Below are 20,772 nucleotides of genomic sequence, written 5' to 3' on the forward strand. Positions count from 1 at the left end.
TCAGTGACTCTTGGTGAATGTCTGGGGTTGAAGGGTGGAGTTCCTGTGCCCTTATTTGGGGTCCACAAAGCCCAAGCCAGGCAATGGCAGTTCATTAGTAAGAAGAATATGTGGTGATAGCTGTTGAGATAAGGTAGTTAAATGAAGTTCTGCAAATAAACCTCTGACTGAGAACAGAACTCTTAGTTCAACTGTAAGTCTATGCAGAATGGACTAGCTCATGGTGAACATTTTCCGTCTTTATCTTGTTCTTTTTGGAATTTCATTGCCTTTGGAATCAGTAAAAATTAAACCATGGCTATTGATGCTTGAAGACAAGCAGTGGAGAAAGTTCCAAATTTTGGAGAGGAAAAGGGGAAGGTAGAAAGAAGAAAGGTAGAGGGAATGGGGTGGGGGGAGAGAGAGAGAGAGGAGATAATAATAGCAGGAAAACAAAATGTGGCTATCAAGGCAAGAATGAAGCCTTTGTTAGGGTAGTCTGCTATACCACTGAGATAATGATGGCTGAGATAGCTCAAATAACTCCCCTGCTTGCCCTTGGGGTTAAGCTGGCTTTCAGTGTTGGAAAGAGGACCCAAGAGAAAAGTCTGAAATGTTTATTTTAGCAGAAGTGTTAATCTTCTTGGGAGAAGGCAAAGCCACCAAATGGAGGGATTACCACTGAGCGTGGTCTGGGCAACAAAGTCACAAGGCAAGTGGCTCCTCCAGTTAATGCACAATTCCTGAGCCCTCTGTTTACAAGTGCTGGTGACATTTCTATCAGTGAGCAGTGGATCGGTCTTCCCAGAGAGTACTGTGACTCAGCTATATGGACTGAGGGCAAGACTTAAGAAAGGTGTTTCTCTTTGCTTTATTTATACTAGATTTTGAAAACAGCAACATATGCTTTCTGTTTTTCCCGTGAATTTCAAGCACTTCATAATGAGTGTGTTCCTTATATCAAATGTTCATTGTGTGACCAGGTAAATGGAATTACATCATGCTGAAAGTAGGGAGGCTATGGTCTCCTTCTCATCAGGGAAAAAGCAAACAAGGGGAAAAAATGGTATGTTTGGTTCCTCATGCTCAGTGCCTCAGAACTGTTCAGTTGCTACTCACCACTCACCCAAGACAAACAGTTTATTGGCTGAGATAACAAAACTAGCATTCTGTGTCCCTGCTGTCAGTGTGGGTATTAAAAAATTCCAGCTAGATCCAAATTTGATGCCAAGTAGAGGGAAGAGTCACCTGAATAAGGACTGTGAATGATGTCACTGTGTGAATGAAACTTTTTCCTTCCTTCCTTTCCTTCTACAGCTAATGCCTCCCCTCCCCCAAATGCCCTGTTCTCAGGGTGCCTATCACAGTAATCCCATACCTATCTGTGCGTTTATGACTGGGTAACTGAAGCAATATTTCCACTGAAGAATGAGGGGTTCTGAACATTTTCCAACAGTCCCTGGCATATAGCAGAAGACATTCACAAGCATTTCTTACCATGAGTGCGTGGAAATCAGTGACTGTTGATTGAAAGTTCAATATCTGAGAATTTGTTGATTTTTTTTTTTCCCATAGTGGCTCCCAAAATAGGGGAAGGGAAAGTTTGGAAACAAATCCAATACTCGTGAAAATCACAGACAATAATTTAGATGGATAACAAATTTCTAGATCCAAAAGGATAGAGATACAGTGGTAATATGAGCCAAATTAAAAAAGATGAAATACTCAACCACGCACTTTCAAGATGGGGGAGAAACGACTTAACGGCAGCATGTGTAAATATAGCTAAGATTTCCCTCGGCTTTATTACGTGAGTGCCAGAAAGGTTAACGCAATTCTAGGTGCATTTTCTATGCTTCAATAGAAGCATACAAAAAAAGAAGAAGAAAAAAGGAAGCAATAATTTCATTCCATTTTGAGGTGACATCCTGAGGGCAACCAGTTGATGAAGAGATGCAGGAGAGTGGTAATTTTAGAAACCTTGGCTCAAGAAGAATTTGGTTAGTTTTAGTGCGGGCAGAGAGAGGGCTGGAGAGCACTAGAGAAATACTTAAAGGGCTGTTATGTGGACCAGATGGATTACACATACTCTGGTGGCTCCAGCAGATGAAACCAGAAGCAGTATATAGAACTTGCAAAAAGACAGGTTTTAGTTCAGTGTAAGAAAGAACTTTCTAGCAGAGCTCCTCCTTTAGGAGCATGGACGAGTAGATTTCTTAAGTCAGATATATTCAACAAGAAGCTGCATGGCCCCTGACTGAATATGTCCTAGTGGGTTAATCTAGTGGGTTGCCAAGGTCCCTTCTAACTCTGTGGCTGTGATTCTCTTGCCATGTTGTAAAACAAAGCCAACTGGCATGAAGGTAGAGGAATACAGTTCAATAATAAAGGACCGGCCTTGAATATCCTTCATCTTCACCAGGGCCTGAAGGGCAAAGCAGTTAGGCAGCTGTCCAAGGTGCTGGATGGAGTGGCCTGTGTGGGCAGTTCTACTCCTCTGTTTTTCAGTTTGTTTTAATGCCTTCTGGGTTTTCAGCTTTTCTTCTTCTTATATAAATCTATTACCCACCCCCCCCCCCAAGCGTGTGTGCGTGCACACACACACACACACACACATACACACACACCAGGCCTTAGTTAAAAGCAAAGAGAGAAATATGTAGGCAAGGTGTAAAAGAGCTGAACTACACTGCTACCTGGGGCTTCTCTGCCCTGTCCCAGGAGCAAACGAATCCATTTCATTTTCAAAGGTTAGACTTGGTACCTAAAGTTGGACTGTTTGATGAGATTGACATTTAGAGTAGCTAAAAATCTCTGCAGTGTTAGGTAGACCCAGGAACACTGTGAGGGTGATAAACCTGTCCTGTTCTCTATTCTCTATTTGTGCAGCCTTTCCTAGGTTACTTGATTTTTTTTGTCCCTTAGTTTTTCCCACCACCCAGATGGAAGCAATAATAGCATCACTCCTTAGAGGTATGAAAATGAAGTAACTTAATGCAAGTAAAGAAGTTACAACTATACCAGGTGCACAGACAGCAAATATTAGTGTTATTATATACTGTGTTTGGGATCCTCAGATTTGATAATTTGCTAGAGGGACTCACAGGACCCGGAAATGTAGTTACACTCACAGTCAAGGTTTCTTACAGCACAAGGATACAGATTAAAACCAGCAAAGGAAAAAGGTGCACTGGGTGGGTGGAGTCCAGGCACACTGGACCAGCTGCAAGCTTCCAGTTTTCCGCCCGTGCAGTCACACAGAGAGAGCTCAGTTCTCTCAGCAATGACGTGTGACAACACACGCACAGTGTCACCAACCAGGGAAACTCCCCCATGCCTTGATGCCCAGGGTTTTGGGTTTTATTGGGGGGGGGGGTCCGTCACATAGGCACGCAGAGCATGTGTGACTGACCTTAGCCACTCGGTCTTCAACTCCTCCACCTTCCCCAACAAGAGGTCCAACTGACAGGGTGTGACCGAAAGCTCAGGCATACAAAAATAGGCATACACCATAAATCACATTGTTTGCATAAACCATTGAGGCATGGCCCAAAGTCTCAGGCATACAAAGACACTTTATCAGTCAGGATACTCCAAGGGTTCAAAAGAACCAGTCAAGGGACAGTCCTGAAGACTTTTGGAATGTGGAGGGTTTGGGCAACTCAGGCCTACCGAGTTAACCATTTACTGCACATATATGTAAATCTTGCTTACTTGAACAACCCAGTTCAACCATTTTCTTAATGTTTTGAATGGCTTTTTCTTTTTTTAGTATGTGAACGTTTATTGAATGTCTACTGTGTACATAGCTCTTATATAATCTTCTCTCTATAAAGCTAGAAAATAATTTCAGTTTCACTCCATGTTATAAACACAGGAAATTGTTATTACTCTAGTATAAAAGGACACACCAGAAACTAAGACCACTGCCATTATTGCAATAATGGTGATAGCAGACTGCTCCACAGATTTTGACGACAACCACATGTCAAGTGCTTTAGGTACAGTACCAGTTTTAGTCCTTCTCAACAACTCTGGAAGGTAGGTAACAGCTCTGCTTTACAGGTGAGACAATAAAGGTCCAGGGCTCTAAGAACTCCCCCAAGACTCCTCAGTCAGTAAGGGGTCAAGAATACATTTACCATCTGATTCCAAATCTCATGGTCTTAACATCATACATGATAGTTTCCTATGACCTTGAGAAACAAAGGCTCTCAAAAATACTTTGAGACATTAAAAATCCAACAAAATTTATGAGACTTTATACATCTCAAGATCCACAGAATGTTTAGACAAGGGGCCAGGGTTGTGGCTAGAAAACGTGTTCATTGTACCAAAAGAAGAGATTTCTGCAAAGAAGATTCCAAGATGCCTCGCTCCCTAAAAATGTGGTGTAGAAGACACAAAAGCAAGGAAAACAGAGATACAAAAGGGGGGAGAAGTTATGTAGTTATTTTGAGTGTCTTGGTTAATAAGGGGGACATAAAGTCTGAATGCCCTCCAAGATTCCAAAATGGCTGACACCGTGACTTATTTGTAATCATATCTTTCTCCTTCCCCTGTTATTAGATCTCAGTCTGTGGTAGAAGCTGGGACCCTGAAACACGAGGACAAGGGAGAGAATGAGAACACTCAGCCACTCCTGGCTCTGGACTGAACCCTGAGCCACCCCGTGCTCCCGACATCGCCAGCCCTCAGTGGTATCAGCCACCAGGAAGCACACGTGCAACTGACCCCACAATGTGTGTGTTCGGCTCGACACAAGGGCCTCCTCTCCTGCCACCCAGTAATGACTGTCACCAGCCATTGGTCTAAGCAGCCAAAGTTGAACAAAGACTTGACAGATGCTTTTTTTTTCAATGAGGGAATTGGAGGATGCAGCAAGGCAGTTATGGAAACAAGATTCCCCCCATCCCATATTTATAGTATTAAGTGAATTGAAAAGAGAAAAACTAAATTTGATGCACACACTTCATTAGGATAAGGATTTTCCTGAGGCTTTGCAGAGACTCTCTCCAGTTTTTGCAATTTAAGATTAAGTGCATTTCCAAGTAGGTACATAAGAATTAAACTGTGCAGACACAATTGTCAAGTTTAATGTAGTGCAAAGCCCCAAGACAATAGTATCCCCAGTGATTTCCATTCCTATATTGAAATATTTTCTTTGACCTCATCACCAGCATCAAATTTCAAATTGTTCAGCCTAAGAGCACGTTCTCATAGGTCTGGCTATTTGCAGAGCTTGATTTTTTTTTTTTTTTTTTTTGATATCCTGCAAAAATGATTTTGATATCACATCTTTGATCAGGCCACCAGCTGATTATAAAGAACTAATTTTAAACAAAGACACAAACTGAAAGATGACTATTTCATCTTAGCAGTGTGACTTCCCACAGGGTATGTGTGTCTCTAGAGGGTGGGCGGTTCTCATTGAAAATACATGTCAGTGATTAATGAATCCATTCAAGTTGCCTCACTTGGGTCACTACAGAAAAGAAAAGTGCTACAAAAGCATCACACCGCCCCCACGTCCCCTCACCTCCTCTTGCAACCAGTTAAAGGTGTGGAGAAAGGGCCTGGCTGTTGCTGAGAGGGTAGGTATCAATCATGGAGGAAGACCCTTAAGGATGGTAAAATATGAAAGAACTGAAAATAAGAGAAGACCAGGAATGCAGGATGAAATGCCAAAGATCACTTTATTTCTTTGTTTATTATCCTTAGAAATGGAGTCCCCAGCTATCCATTCAAAGGAAATTAGATAAAAAATAAGCAGATATCATAAGATATGATATCCTTACTTGTGCCATGTTTCCCAAAACCAGGTGTATGTTTTTAGCTATCTCTTATTCTCCCAGCCATCTGCATGACATGGGCCTTCATTAGTATGACCAGTTGGTGCTCAATGTCAAATAAAAAATATTTTAGTTGATTATGAGCAGTAAAACATGATTTTACACATTAGGTACTTGGGAGGGTTAATTTGTTGGCTAAAAAATTCAAAGGAAAGAGGAGATTCAACTGGCCATAATCACCCTCGATAGATACTAATCTTTATCATTTATTACATCTCTTTCTCAATGGATCTAGTGTTTTAGTTTTTTTCTACTGGTAGAAAATAATAACAGAAGTGATTTTTGTATTCCACCCTTGAAATAAAATTGAAAGAAAATTTAAAATATTTCTCAACCAACTGCATCACAGTATAAATAAAACCAATTCATTTTGTGTAGACATTTCAAATAACAAAAAAATAACACTGAAATAATTCTACCAATGCAATGACTGAAACACTTTTCTTATATACCACAACATAGGGAAGAAAGATGAAGAATTAAAGCAAATTAGAAAACAAATTTTATTACTTGAGTTTATAAAATAGTTGTGGGATCCAGTATTTCAAATGCTACTGGAGTCTATTATTGCCAACATTCTGCAGCAGTAATAGTTCTGGCTTTCCAATCGGCAATATTTAGAATCCTCCTGTAGTGACCCGATTTTAAATACCATACTATAATTACTAAGTTAACCGCTAGTTTTTACTCTATTCCATGATTTCATTACATGAATCTAAGATGATGGTTCAACAGTGACAACTTATACTTTGAATTTCTTTATGTGTATGCAATATACATACAAGAACCAAATTCAGTAAGTGACATGAAATGTTACCACATGAACACTAGATTGTATTGTTCTTTGTCAGTCATTTCTTCTGTTCAATAAATACTGAAGGACACAAACGCTTTTTTATTTTTCAAGAGTTTGCTTTTTCTTCTGGATTTCGGTAATTAATTTTGATATTTTTCCTCACATGCTTCTTCATCTATTTTAGTGAGATTTTTCAACATTGGCGAAACAGAAGGAAAGAGGGCAAATATTTTACAAACTCTTTGACTGGAAGCTGAAGTCCTTAAAGACAAGCAAAGGGGGTTCATTTCAATATTAAAGAATGTTTTCTAAATAAGATAAAGAAAGCATCCTTCTTTGTCCTTCAATGGAAAAGAAAGCACAAGTGTTTTTTCTACCTGCGAATGAAATCTGGTAACCTATGTGTCATTTCTCCAGCATTTTTGTTCATATTGGCTTAAAATTCAGTGCATGAATATCATTACATTCTTATAGCTAACATTTCTAGTTAGCTTGGATTTAAAAAACGCAAAATTTAATGCATTAATGTTCCACTAAATTAATGACGTGGTCATCTTTGGAACGAGTAGGCAACTGTTCTTTCCACGCAGTAGGAAATTTTAAAGCTAAACTATCAATAATAATTGCCATCTCAAAGTGAAGCTTAAATGGCAGAAGTTTCTTAAGCCAGGGAGATGTCAGAGTCTTCCAAACAATTTCAAAGAGGAAAGCAATTTTTACATCCTACACGCAAGACAGAGATCCTGGCATTCTTGGTCTTCCACTCTGCCATCCTTCATAATTTTACAAAATTGTGATGGGAATCCTTTCAACGACCTCATCACTCACAAGGATCCACAATAGAAAACACTCCGGATTCCAGCCCTGTTTCATAGATGCAAAGAGACCAGGAGCCAGGTGTCCTAGCAGCCCCCTATCTACCTGATCCCAAGAGAAAATTTTCACTTGGAGAAATTTTACTTTTTTTTTTCTAATGCCTAGTGGTTGACATTAAAAAAATTTACATGTGTCATTGTTATAACTCATTATAAAATGACTCCAAGTCCTTCTTCAGTGTAAAAAGTTCCTCTTAGAAAGAAATACCATTTTGACAGTATCTCCACCATTCACATAGCAAGGAGAGAAATTAAGATACCAGCTCTCAATGATGACAAAAAAGCAAAGAGACTCAATGGGTAGGGAGTAGTACGGTTCATGAGACATTGGCATAATTATGTCTTCCTCCTTTGTATTAGGAAAATAGAATCTTTTTTTCATATAAGTGCCTTTTACTAAAAATAATGAAAAGAGGGACGTCTGAGTTCACCAGGAAAGTTATGATTAAGCAGAACTAAAGCGTTTATACAGCTTGTCATTAAACTCAACAAAAAAGTAGCAGTGTGTGATGACAAAATCATCCTGCTACCCTAGAAAAATATAATTGCATAGAAAAATTACAAACTAAAGCAATCCATTCACAGTTTCTACATATACTCTCATTTACACTGATTTCGCCTATTCTAAGTGGAAAAAATATCTTTGGCCGGCAAGGTAGAAGCTATCATGGGTTCACCAGGAATACAGGCATCAGATGGGGGCTGTCATGGATGAAATACCGCAGGTATTTCCTAAAAGATTTGCAGCGAGGCATATATTCCCTTTAGTGTCATCCAACCCTCGGAGGTTTAGAAGTTTTCAGGCTGCAAATCAAGGGAATTAAGGGCTGTGGTGTTTGAACGTCTATGCCCACATCCAAGGTGACTGAACCAGAAAGGCAGCCTCTCTCCAGCGTGTCCTGAGCCTGCACAAAACGCTAAATCGCAGGAAGGCTGCGTCTCTGATGGGGTGTCAGCTCGGGGTGCCACACGTCCACGATGAAGATCAGCCGGAAAGACGTGGCATCCTGCCACACCTCATGCTCAAAGGAGTCGTCAAAGATGAGCACCTTGCCTTCTTCCCATGTCCTGGAACAGAAAAGCATGGAAGCTTGTGATTCGGATGCCTGCAGATCAATCCACGTCTGTGTTCAGGAAGGCTCTCTCATGATAACCTGTGCAATAGGACCAGGTAAGTGAAACACAGGATGTGTTCTTTCCTTGGTGATTAAGAAAGAAGTTCAGGATTCTTACCATGAACATCAACTTTCATGCTCAGCACTGAAGGTATACAAAAGGCAGGAGACTGGTGATAAGGGTAAACTTATTCTTGGTACAAACCTAGGCAAGGCTTGTTTAGTCGGGGGAGCACTCAAAAGTGTGCCCCAGTGGCTCATTCCCAAGGTGACCTCCCAGTCAATGGCTCCGTGGTATCCTCCCTGGCATTTCAGAGATTGGTGCGGAAGTACAGACAGTGACTGGGTCTCAGGCATTTTGATGTCCCACAGGCATGGTGTCTGTGCATCTCCAAATGATTCTCTTTTCAACCCATTCCATTTGTTAAAGTTCCATTTTATGGAAGGGCAGATTGTTTATACTTCTAATGTTATACGCTGTGCAAGTGGGTTATCCATGGAATATTTTAAATGAATGCTGCAAAACATCCTTTAGGGCTGATAGCACTACTTCACAAGACATCTGTATAGGAGCTAAGATCTAAATATGGTGCTAGTCTAAATAAGGCAGTCGAGAGAGTAAAATGCAGGGGGCAATCATACAATGCCTTTCAAAACCAAGGAAAGTTTATTACTTATGCTAATGTTTTCTTCTTTTTCAAATACGTATTAATTGTCAATATGGTAAATGCTAAGTTATGTTTCTGAAATGAAATTTTTACTAGGAAATTTTTGCTAGATATCAAAATTCCTCTCAAGTATTTAAAATCTTACTTCCTGGATTAGCAAATAATTAAAATTACAGGAGGAAAACGCTAGCTTGATTTCAAGTTATTGCATTACCATAAGGAAGTTTTCCTTAGGGAAATGATTTGTCTTTTTATGTTCATTACCTGGTTATTAATCAATATTAAATTAGATAATGTTACACACAGCAAGCTTTCTCAACCTTGGCAATACTGACACTTTTGCCAGGTAATTCTTTGTTTTGGGGGGGGGCTGTCCTGTGCTTTGTGAGACGTTTAGCAGCATCTCTGGTCTCCGCTAGATACTAGTAGCACGCCCTTACCAACTGTAACAATCAAAAATGTCTCCTGGGCTTCCCTGGTGGCGCAGTGGTTAGGAATCCGCCTGCCAATGCAGGGGACACGGGTTCCAGCCCTAGTTCGGGAAGATCCCACATGCCACGGAGCAACTAAGCCTGTGCGCCACAACTACTGAGCCCGTGCGCCACAACTACTGAGCCTGTGCTCTAGAGCCCGCAAGCCACGACTACTGAGTCCACGAGCCACAACTACTGAAGCCTGCGCACCTAGAGCCCGTGCTCCACAACAGGAGAAGCCACTGCAATGAGAAACCCGCGCACTGCAACGAAGAGTAGCCCCCGCTCACCACAACTAGAGAAAGCCCGCGTGCAGCAACGAAGACCCAACGCAGCCAAAAAAAAAAAAAAAAAAGTCTCCAGTCATTGCCAAATGTCCTGAGTTGGAAGGCAGTGAAGTGGGAGACAAATTTGTCCCAGACATATTAATGAATCTGACACTAAAATTTCCAAATAATTTAAAGTAACAAATATCTGCAAATTAAAAGCTCCTTGAAGTTGGGAAACAATCCTCTATCCTGTTACGCATTCTCCCTCCAGCCTCACCTCCTGCGCTGCCTCACACACCTACCCTGATGTCTCTGTTTTAATTGAAGTATAGTTGATTCACAATGTTGTGCAATTGCGAGTTTATTGTTTATTTTTATTTTTTGGCTGCACCGCACAGCCTGTGGGACCTTAGCTCCCTGACTAGGGATAGGGCCCACGCCCCCAGCAGTGGAAGCACATGGTCCTAGCCGCTGGACCACAGGGGAGGTCCCAGCTACCCTAAAGTCTTGCACTCAGTAAATGAGTTGCTTGGCTCTTTCATCCAATTCCTCTGAAGGGTCAGGGTCTAGTGGAGTCCCATCCAAGTGTAACAAAGGACAAAAATATATAGACTCAGGGGCAAATGACAGACTATGTATTCATTACCATGCAAAGCCAAATTTGAAGAGAAAGGCAAAGTTAAGAAAAGAAAAAAATGACAAGAAAAAAGAAGCAAAATGATCCCTAGCTTATACAGTTTGGTGGTCATATCCTCGGTCTTGTTATCGGTGGGACTAAGCAATGTCAGTGACAAGCCTACAATACAGGCAGAAGACAAGGGGGGAAGGGCATGCAAAAGAAAAAAACAGTACACCATGTTCACAGCAGCCAAAAGGTGGAAGCAACGCCAGTGTCCACTGACAGATGAATGGATAAACAAATGTGGTCTATACATACAATGGAATATTCCTCAGCCTTAGAAGGAAATTCTGACAATGCTACAACATGGATGAACCTTTGGGCCATCATGCTAAGTGAAATTAGCCACTCACGTAAGGACAAATACTGTATGATTCCACTTATATGCAGCACCTAGAGTAGTCAAATTCATACAGAAAATTCAAAATTACTTTGGCATCACTCCCTATGAGTAATTTGCCTTTATTTGAAAAGACTGAAAACTTCCCAGGGGGTGCAATATCAAAACTCCCCAAGAGAATCTGTGACATACACTTGGTGAGGCAATGGCAAGTGATTCTCAACGTTTTTTGAGTGGTAGAGAGTCTAGAACCTACTTCAAGTACTGGAAGTAATTAAGACAACTAAACTGAACATTCTAAGTTTGCACAAAATGACATTTTTTACTAGATTACGGTAAGTATAAGAAAGCCAAAGATTTAGGAATGCTGGATGTGAGAAAAATCTTAAACATTCCATTCATTAACTTAAATTCCTTGTAAACTGGGAAAAGCTTTTAGTGCTGGTTCATTCATGGCATACCAGTGCCTGTAAAGGTGGAACTTAAGTTAGCACTGGGTTGTGGCTTTGCAGATATTTTGGGTCAAGTATGGACCAGTGTAAACCACTGATTAAACAATTTTTTAAACATGAAATCTGGGAGGTATTCCAAGGGGCTGGATTCCATTAGGGCCATAAAATTCTATTAGATTTTTACTTGCCTTTCTATTTTCTTTCAGACATTTTCCCAGAAAACAGCAAAGATACTCAATTACTCATTGTAGATTCTTAAGTGTAGACACCTTCTGAATAGGTAAAAAATGATGTCTTTCAATCACTTATGAGAGCTAGAATGACTAAAAGTGCAGCCCTAATTGGGAAGGACAATAAAACTCCATCCAAGTGACATGCAGACTAAAGTGACTTGAGTTCAACAAGAGATGTGTCACCTGTCTGGGAAAGGATGAAGGTTTTCCAGAACAAAAAGAGACAGAGCTCAAAGATGTCAAAGGTCTTACATCTCTTCTGAGTGGAAAACAAAGACACTCATTGCAATGCAAGGAAAATAGTTTTCAGGCCACTCGCTTTGAGAGCAAATCTCCACCACATACATTTAAGTTATGCTCAAATTATGACAAGGGAAGGGCCCTCTGGAGAAAAGATTTTCAGAGCAGCCTTGGAAAGAAGTCTTCCTGGAGGCGCTCACCCAGCCTTCCTCCGAGGGCCCAGAAAGGCAGGATGGCGGTGGGGAGCTGCACTCCATCCCCAGATGGCTACCTCAGCTTAATTTTAGCATTTCTTACCATTACGAGAAGAATGTCTCTCCCTGGTTTGCCAAAAGATAGAAGAATATCTGGTCACAAGATAAACCAATACTGTGTAATTCCTCAATTTCTCAGATTATTATAATTAATGATAATGGTATAATGGTGGCAGTGCAAGCCTAATAAATATAATTTTGTCATAGAATTACCATCACCATTAATAATGTTAAATAATGATGCTACGTGCTTATAGAGTTTTCCACCTAAAAACTTTATAGATTGTATCTCAGTGATCTTTGCTAAAAGGTTCTGAGGTAGACAAATGACACGGTTCTAATTTTTCAGCAAAGGAATCACATGGAAGCCAGTTCGGATGCCTGCAGTGACACCGTGATTCTGTGGAGGAAGCAGAAAGGCACTAGGCTTGCTTCATTACAGCCAAACCTCCAGCTGGAGATCACGGTTCTAGGAAACATTCTCAGCGCCTATAGCTGCTATGCTGAGGTGGCCTGTAAGGCATTTAAACAGGCTGACTGGAGCACAGAAAAGGGCCAAAGGGCTCAGGAATCAGGCTACTTTAACACAGCTCTTATTAATTCTGAGCCATTGAAATCCCTCAGTTTCTGACGGCACTGGAAATCCTGGCATATCCTGGAATTGAAATGTAAAACTGCATTATTGCCACTTCCTCTTTTTTCTCTCCTCCTAATACAGAAATACACATGCACATACCTTCTTTGTCTGTCTATCTATCATCTATCATCTATCTATCTATCTATCTATCTATCTATCTATCTATCTATCTATCTATCTATCATCTATCTATCAGGATAAAGCATTTTTCTGGAAGCTAGGACACCTGTCTTCTTGTTCTGACCACTGCTAACTAGCCATGTGGCTGTGATAAGCATGTCATCTGTGGGCCTCAGTTTCCCCATTTGTGCAATGACGGAGGACAAGAGGGCCTCCAAGGCTTCTTTCAGGTCTGAAATTCTCTTAATTCTCTGAGCCAAGCTGTTGGCTCGGACTTTAGTCTTCATATTGCATTTTATAGAATACATTTCACAAACTGTCATCTGAGAAATGGGCATGATATTTGCTATTTTGTTGGATGTCAAAATAGTAATTTCAATAAAAGATGGCTAAATTACAAAGAAGCTCTTTTCCCAACAGGTTCTCTATATATGCACCCTAGTATCTCTCTCCACCCCTCCTGGGGGGACTCGTTCCACCCAGGCTGCCGCGGGGATTCTCTCCCCTCCAAGTGGGCCCGGGGCTTCAGCTCTGCTGTGCAGCCCCTGCGCTGCCTCTGTAACAGCTTTTGACTTCCTCCTCTTGGTCCTCGGTCACCCAGTAGCAGAGGGCTCTGTAACATCGCTAAGAAAGCCAAAAAGGGAGGACAAAGAAAGGGAAGAGGGAGAGGAAACCTCCCGAGGCCACAGAGCTGGGATGCCTCTGGCCCCTCTCCAGGGTGGCGGCATGGGAGCAAAAGGGGAAATGGAGGGGGTGGCCATCCGCTGTGCCCTGCTGTGCCCCCCCCAGCCTCAGCAACCCTCCCAGCCCCAGGCCTATCAAATCACAGCCCCCCCCCCCCGTATCTGATCCATTCCTTCACCAGCCCTGGCCCTGCACACCCTCGACTTCCCGTTTCCCCCTCCTTCCCATCTCCTTAGAGCACCCACCCTCATCCCCGCCAGAGTGTGCACCGCAGGTTCCAAGGACCACCTCCGACAGTACAGGAGTGCTTGGTCTCACTCCCTGGAAGGTAAGGGGCCGAAGTCCCCATTTCTGCAGCAATCAGAGACGAGCACAATAAAAGCTCGAAAATACTGAGCATGCTTACCACATCATACTCTGTAAATACAGTTCTGAACGTATTTATACGGATCACTTTAATTCTCAAAACTACACCAAGACATACTTTTAATCTTCCCATTTTACAGATGCGGAAATTGAGGCTTAGTGAGGCCATGCAAGTTGTCGAAAGTTACACTTCATAAGAGGGGAAGCCAGGACTTGAACCCAGGTCAGGAGACTTCGGTGCTCTTAATTTGCTTTCATGAAGATACAGGATGTTAAAACCTGAAGTGAAAACTCAGGATCTGTTTTCCCATAGAAACATTATTACAAAGAACAGGTACATGTATATGTATAACTGAATCACTTTGCTCTACACCTGAAACTAATACAACATTGTTAACCAGCTATTCTCCAATATAAAATAAAAAGCTAAAAAAACCAATAGTCACTGGTGCCAGAGCCCTATTAACAAAGTCCATGAGTTAGGAGGCTCTTAGGGGCTGGCCCAGAAACCTCCACATCATTTATTATTGCCATAGCAAAATGGATCTCAACTTTCCAAATTCTCAACCGTCAGTTCAGTGAACAAATGTGTGGACACAATCTGTTTTCAATGTGGGAAGTGCCGTTCCCTGTTGAGACATAGATATTCATCTGTGTGTATGAACAGCCATAGACACCCCATGCTAACCAGGACAGGGGTAAAGAAACTTTATTGGTGTTTTTAATTCTCCAAATTGCTTAAGTAAAAGAAGAAAGAGCGTGAAACGCTACTATTTAACAACAAACCTTAAGGGAAGTATCCCATCCAGTTAAAAGTGACATTTTTGGTCCCACAGTCCCAGATGGGCAGGCTTGAATGGTGGCTAAGGTAATGTGGAAAGGTCACATTACAATTTGAATGGAAGATGGGTATATTTTGTGAAACAGAAGATCTATGACTTCAGAGAAACGACTAAAAAAACCAAAAAACAACCCCCCCCCAAAAAAAGGCAGAAGAGGCAAAAATATTTGGTTCCAAATGATTTGGTAATTCACAGCTTCTATAACGTGGTGAGAAAAAATTTAAACTGACTATCTTCTTGGACACTTTATGAAAACATAACAAATACTGTCTATGAACAATTCATGGTGGATTAAAAAGAACGGTCTCTCTTTGACTGTTAGTATTTTAGCATGCCTTCCACACAATCTTCCTAATAGGAAACTTGAAAGAGTAATGAAAAAATATATTATAAAATACTTGAGGTGTGTGGGAAAAGGTCATTATTTCTACAACCATATAAAGAGGAATTAAATGACTTCTTGCCAATTCATTTCTTCAGTCTGTTGCTGACACTCATGCCAACACATGCTTTTCTGGCTGCATATAGGTCCCGTGCAACGTTTCAGGTCAGTGATTCACAGGCAATGAGGCTGGGTCTCCAGGAGAGCTGCACGGTCACCCTTCTTTCCCTTGGTATGGTTCCAGAATGTACCAGAAGCCCTCTTGGAGACTCAGAAGAAAGAATTTGTCTCTGGGATCACCCAAAGCTCACACACCTTGGCCACTCTGTGAGGATAACAATTATTCCCACTTGCCAGCGGTGGCCTGTTTATCCACTGACTCAAGTTCATTCAGCTCTGACTCAAGATCGCTAATGAGCTCATTTTACTGACTGCAAAGCATGGCCTGTCGAGGGGGACACAAACAAACCCCCAGAGATGGAGACTCCCCAGCAGCCTTCTCTACTTGTTACCCTGATGTCTGGAAACAAAAACCAGCATTCAAAGTGGTCACCTTGTAAGTATAGCATGATCCTAATCTTGTGAACAACAACAAAACTCAAAAAAAACCCCAAACCTATAAATAAGTGGGTCTATGGCATTGAGGCTAGAAGCACAAACTTTCAAGCCAAACTGTCTGGCATGGAACCTTGGTTCCAACACTGTAGTGGGCTGAATGGTGGCCCTCACCCCCAGAAGTATGTCCCCCTGGAAGCTGTGGATATAACCTGATTTGGAAAAAAGGGTCTTTGCAGTTGTAATTAAGTTAAAGGGCTTGCGGTGAGATCATTCCGGGTTAGGTTGGGCCCTAAATCCAGTAAGCGCTTTTAATTATTTATTTGCTTATTTTTTTGGCCATGTCCCCAGCATGTAGGATCTTAGTTCCCCGACCAGCGATGGAACCCGTGCCCCCAGCATTGGAAGTGCAGAGTCTCAACCACTGGACCGCCAGGGAGGTCCTCAGTAAGCGCCTTTGGAAAAGAAGACAAGGATAGAAGACGAAGGGAGCAGGTGACACGATGACAGGGGCAGAGATTGCAGTGCTGCGCCTACGAGCCAGGACGCAGCAAGGAGAGCCCGTGGCCACCGGAAGCCAGGAGAGAGTCAGGGGACAGGGGCTCCCCCTCAGAGCCTCCAGAAGGAACCAATCCTGACCATACCTTGATTTCAGACTTCTGGCCTCCAAAATGGTGAGAGAATACATTTCTGTTGTTTTAAGTCATCCAGGTTGTGTTAATTCGTTACGGCAGCCCTAAGACCCTGGTACAAATATCGACACTTGCTGAGTGACCTTGGGGAAGTTACTCAGCCTATTTATACATCAGTCTCCTCAGCTGAAAAGTAGAGATTTTAATAATCCCAGTTACGTGGGGTTGTTGTGAAGGTATGCAGAGTGCTTAGAACCATGCTTGACACATAGTAAGCACAATGTATATTCTCACTACACGCTTCCGCATCGTGAATATACATTATATAGGCCCTGAGAAGCGTCTGAGCAATACCTCTGAGTACCGAAATCAAAAATAATACTTACTTTCTTTATCGTGCTTCTCTGTGTTTCACAAATTATGTAGCAGGGGCATGCATCAGTTTTGTCATCGGAAAGCATTTATTCATTTTAAATGATCATTTTACTTATTGAGATAGACAGCTGCATACCTTCAAGCTCATCTTCAGATAAAAAGAGCCGTGCTATGTTTTGCAGTGATGGAATCTTTAACCAACATGCACGCCCGCTAGCAGGAATCGCAGTGTGATGATTAATACCTGAGAACTACAAGGCACAAATTGCTACTCCTTCAAAAGTCGAGAAGCTCTGAAAAATTGCTTCCCCTTGCCTATAACAAGGAAGCCTGATTTCCTGGTATGTGTGCTTCTGTTTCCACACTAATAGTGCTTCCATAATAACAGCGTGAAACTTCCCAGATTTCATATTACATATGATTTCATGTTACATACAGATTTCATATTCTGTCCTCAGAGTTTATAAACTGACTCTACTATTCAGCTCTCTAGCTATTTTCACTAGAAGCATTGCACAGTGCTTTAATTTCATTGACCCATTTCTCTCATGAAAAACACTCTTTTTGTAATGAAATACTTAGCCTGACCCAGCCACCCTGGAGTTAAGGATTATGAAGGATGAGAATGTAATGCAACATAAAACAAGTACCATAGAAGGGACACGGAGAAGGATGGTGACCAGCAATGAGGAGGGGGAGGAAGGGCACTGATGCCTCGAAGCTCCCTGGGGACGAGACAGCGTGAAACAATCCATCCTCCGCAAAACCGCCGCCCTGGCCCTGCGAGAGGCGGGGTGTTGGCAAGTGCTTTTTAATCATCACTGTGAATTTGTAAACTATAGCATCTGCAAAGTACTGTTATCAGCAGCTACTTACTGCCACCTGAAGGAGGCTGGCTTTTAGCCCAGTGGGAATGGAGGGGCTGCCCAGTCAGTGTTCTTATTCAAGATCACCCTCCAAGTGAGTCTCAGAACTGGGCTTATAACCCTTCCCTACTGCCGGTGGGTGCAGACAGTTACCCTCACCACATTCCCAGCTTCAGTTTAAGACCCTAAGTTAGTAAACTTAAATTAGGTCTGAAGCTCTTCTCCACCTTCACGGCCCCTGTGATTCTTATTTGATCTCCAAGGAGTTGACCTCGTCAAACTCTGCCTTCCCCAGCACACTCCCACCTCCTCTCTGTTTTCCCTGGGTCCCCTGCCCCTCTCCCCTTTGGCGGAGAGACCCTGTAGACCCGAACGGAGCTCACCAAGGTTTGGTGAGACCCATTCCATCTTGGAAGAAACTTCGCCCTGTCTGGCCATCTCTGATTCCTCCTCCTGGTTCTTCCAACTCCGCCCTCTGCTGCCCCAGCTCCTTCTTGGCTCTCTTTTCTTTTTCTGCCTCCAAAATGTCGATGTGGCCATGGACTCTCAAGTTTCCTCTAGCGCCTCCCGATAAGCCTGCTTCTAAAACCTTTATGTCTAGACTTGACTTCTCCCCTGAGCTCCAGACCTCACTATCCAGCGGACTCCTGGATATTTCCACTCCTGTGTTCCAACAGCAACTTAAACAAATAATATGAAGACAGGACTCATGATCTGTTCCCCTAACCTGCCTCATGCTTCCCAAGCTCTCAGCATGTGCTAAAGCATCAACACCCCGTTACCGACCAAAATGGAAACTGCCGCATCATCACGGACACCCCTCCCTTGCCCCACACACTCGAGATCCACTTGAGTCAATCTTCATCACATCTCCTGCCTCTGTTCTTTACTCTCCCTTTCTTTCCAGGATCCCAAACCCTGCTCTTCTGGGGTGGGCTACTGTGGCAGTCTGTTAACTGTTCTTCCCATACACCCCATCGGACACACCCAGGGTTTCCAGAACGCCTTCCTAAAAGAGATCTGATCCCACTAGCTTGTATTCAGAGCCTTCCATGATTTAGCTTCTAATCCACTCTCTCACTTTCCAACCTTATTCTGTATGTTAAAGTAACGAAACAAGGAGGTCATTAGACGGAGGTGTTCTAATGCCTTGGTAGCCTCGTAGCAAAGCAAAACCTACACCAGAGTCAATTCACTGGAATCTGAGAAAGTGAAACTTAAGAACAACCAATCACAAATAGCCAGCATCCTTTCCCAAATAAGGTGACCACTTACACTATAACCAGTCAAATAATTTCCTTGCTTTGCTTCAGCATCTCCTCTATAAAAACCTGGCCCCCAGCTCCTGCCGGTGGAGCGCTCCTAACCACCTTTGGTTTGGTGCTGCCTGATTCGAATCATATATGTTCAAATAAATTCTGGAAAAATTTACCAGAATTTAAAGGTCAGTTTACCTCGTAACAGTATCCCACACTCTTGGTTGCTGAAAGCACTCAATATTCCTCACATGTGGCTTGTAATTTTTGGCTTCCATGCCTATGCTGATGCTGTTCTTTCGGCCTCGAGTGCCCCTCTCTTCCAGCTTTTAATGTCCAAATCCTTCCTGTCTTTAAAAGCCAACACTGTCAAGGTTCCCAATTCTCAGCGGCAAATGAGCTGCCTGCCCACTGACCACCTGCAGCATCCTTGCCTGAGCCTCTCTTATGACTCACGACTTTCGAGCTGTGTTTTCTCCCTGACTGGACACCTCTGGTGGGGGAAGACCCCCGTGTGAGTCATCTCAGAATCCCTCACGGCACGGTGGGCTGCTGCCCCAGGCCCGGGGCAGGCAGGTGTCTGCCAATAACCAAATGAACGAGCAGTACACTCCTGAACACCCCTCCAGCAGACCTCCACCAAGGGCCGTGACAAATGTGTGAGAAGACAGCTCGGTTTCTGCCCTCCAGGCACTTACAGCTCAGTCCCAGAGATTAGACTAATCTATACCAATTAATAAAAAGCAATGGAAATAAAGAGCGGGATCACTGAGAATATACCCTGTAAACACTCTAAGAAGGCAAAGGAGAGGTTCCTTTTCAGGAACAAAATTGGATCTTAGTAATAGGTTTATTTTGGATGGGTGAAAAGGCGGGCATTCCAGGGGAAGAGAGTAATAGGATCAGGACAGGCAAAGGCATCAAAAGAAGTTGCCCCAACATTCACCATGTCCCTTCTCAGGCCGGTACCCGGGCTAAGTGCCTTGTAGGCATTATTTCGTTTAATCTGGACAACAATCCTGCAAAGCAGACAGCAACATCGCCCGATTTTATAAGAAAGCAGGCTGAGGCTGCAGGGGATTAAGGGACTGGCCAAGGTTACACAGGATTAGTCGGCACAGCTGGGATTTGAAAAGGCAGCCATGTCCATCACACCATGCTGTGTCTTCTAGAGCAAGACATATAAATATCACAGGGTGTTTTCTTCAGGAAGGAGACTCTTTGTATTGATGCATAGTTCAAGGTGTAAAGCAATAAACACAATGTGTAATATGTGTAGGGTTTAGTACAAGTTAGCTGACTGAATGCAAGTCTGTCCATCTAGAAAGAGAAGCAAGAAGGCTCATCAAGCAGACAAGAATGCTCTGGGGAGAAATGATTAAGGAGGGCAGTCCTAGAATTGGGGAGTATCTCCAGACCAACGGAAAGCACAGAGATGGGACACGGACTAAGAAGTTGGATAAATACCGCCCACTCCAGTCTACTTCAGTTACAAAGAAAGAGAAATAATCCAACTGAGCATAGCTTTGTCATAACGAACATCCATCCTCAGAGGTGATGAGTAAGAGAGAAAGTGATGGGAGGAAACATACCTGGTCTCGTTGGCACATCGGATCTTGCAGCCTTCCTTGGGAATCACCAAGCCCAGGTGCATTCGGAGCCTGCAGTTCGTGGGTCCCGTGTGCGGCCACACGTGGGTTCCCGGCTGCATGACGGAATATTTGATCTGCACAGAAAATGTACCACCCTGCTCATCCATTTACCAAGGTGTGGGAGAACTGCTAAAAGTACAAAATTACTGTCAATTTAGATTAGTGCCTTTGCAGTACTCA

At 42.7% G+C, this 20,772-nt stretch overlaps 2 protein-coding genes across 4 annotated transcripts in view; one reads left to right on the top strand and one right to left on the bottom strand.

The window, feature by feature from the left end:
- CLVS1 (clavesin 1) overlaps positions 1 to 4,636 on the top strand; it is a 144,174-nt gene extending 139,538 nt beyond the window's left edge. Inside the window, exon 5 of the mRNA XM_068525745.1 lies at positions 4,549 to 4,636. Within this exon, the coding sequence (XP_068381846.1) occupies positions 4,549 to 4,636 (88 nt within the window). The remainder of the gene's footprint in view (positions 1 to 4,548) is intronic.
- Positions 4,637 to 5,656: 1,020 nt separating this feature from the next.
- Positions 5,657 to 20,772, bottom strand: part of ASPH (aspartate beta-hydroxylase) — a 220,290-nt gene continuing 205,174 nt past the window's right edge. For all 3 annotated transcript variants that reach the window (XM_068525742.1, XM_068525741.1, XM_068525743.1), the window contains 2 exons: positions 20,533 to 20,666; positions 5,657 to 8,570 (listed from right to left, as the gene is read on the bottom strand). In XM_068525742.1, coding sequence (XP_068381843.1) covers positions 8,420 to 8,570; positions 20,533 to 20,666 — 285 coding nt within the window. In that variant the 3' untranslated portion in view covers positions 5,657 to 8,419. The remainder of the gene's footprint in view (positions 8,571 to 20,532; positions 20,667 to 20,772) is intronic.

The sequence above is a fragment of the Eschrichtius robustus genome, chromosome 17 (genome assembly GCF_028021215.1).
Source record: "Eschrichtius robustus isolate mEscRob2 chromosome 17, mEscRob2.pri, whole genome shotgun sequence".
NCBI classification, from domain to species: Eukaryota; Metazoa; Chordata; class Mammalia; order Artiodactyla; family Eschrichtiidae; genus Eschrichtius; species Eschrichtius robustus.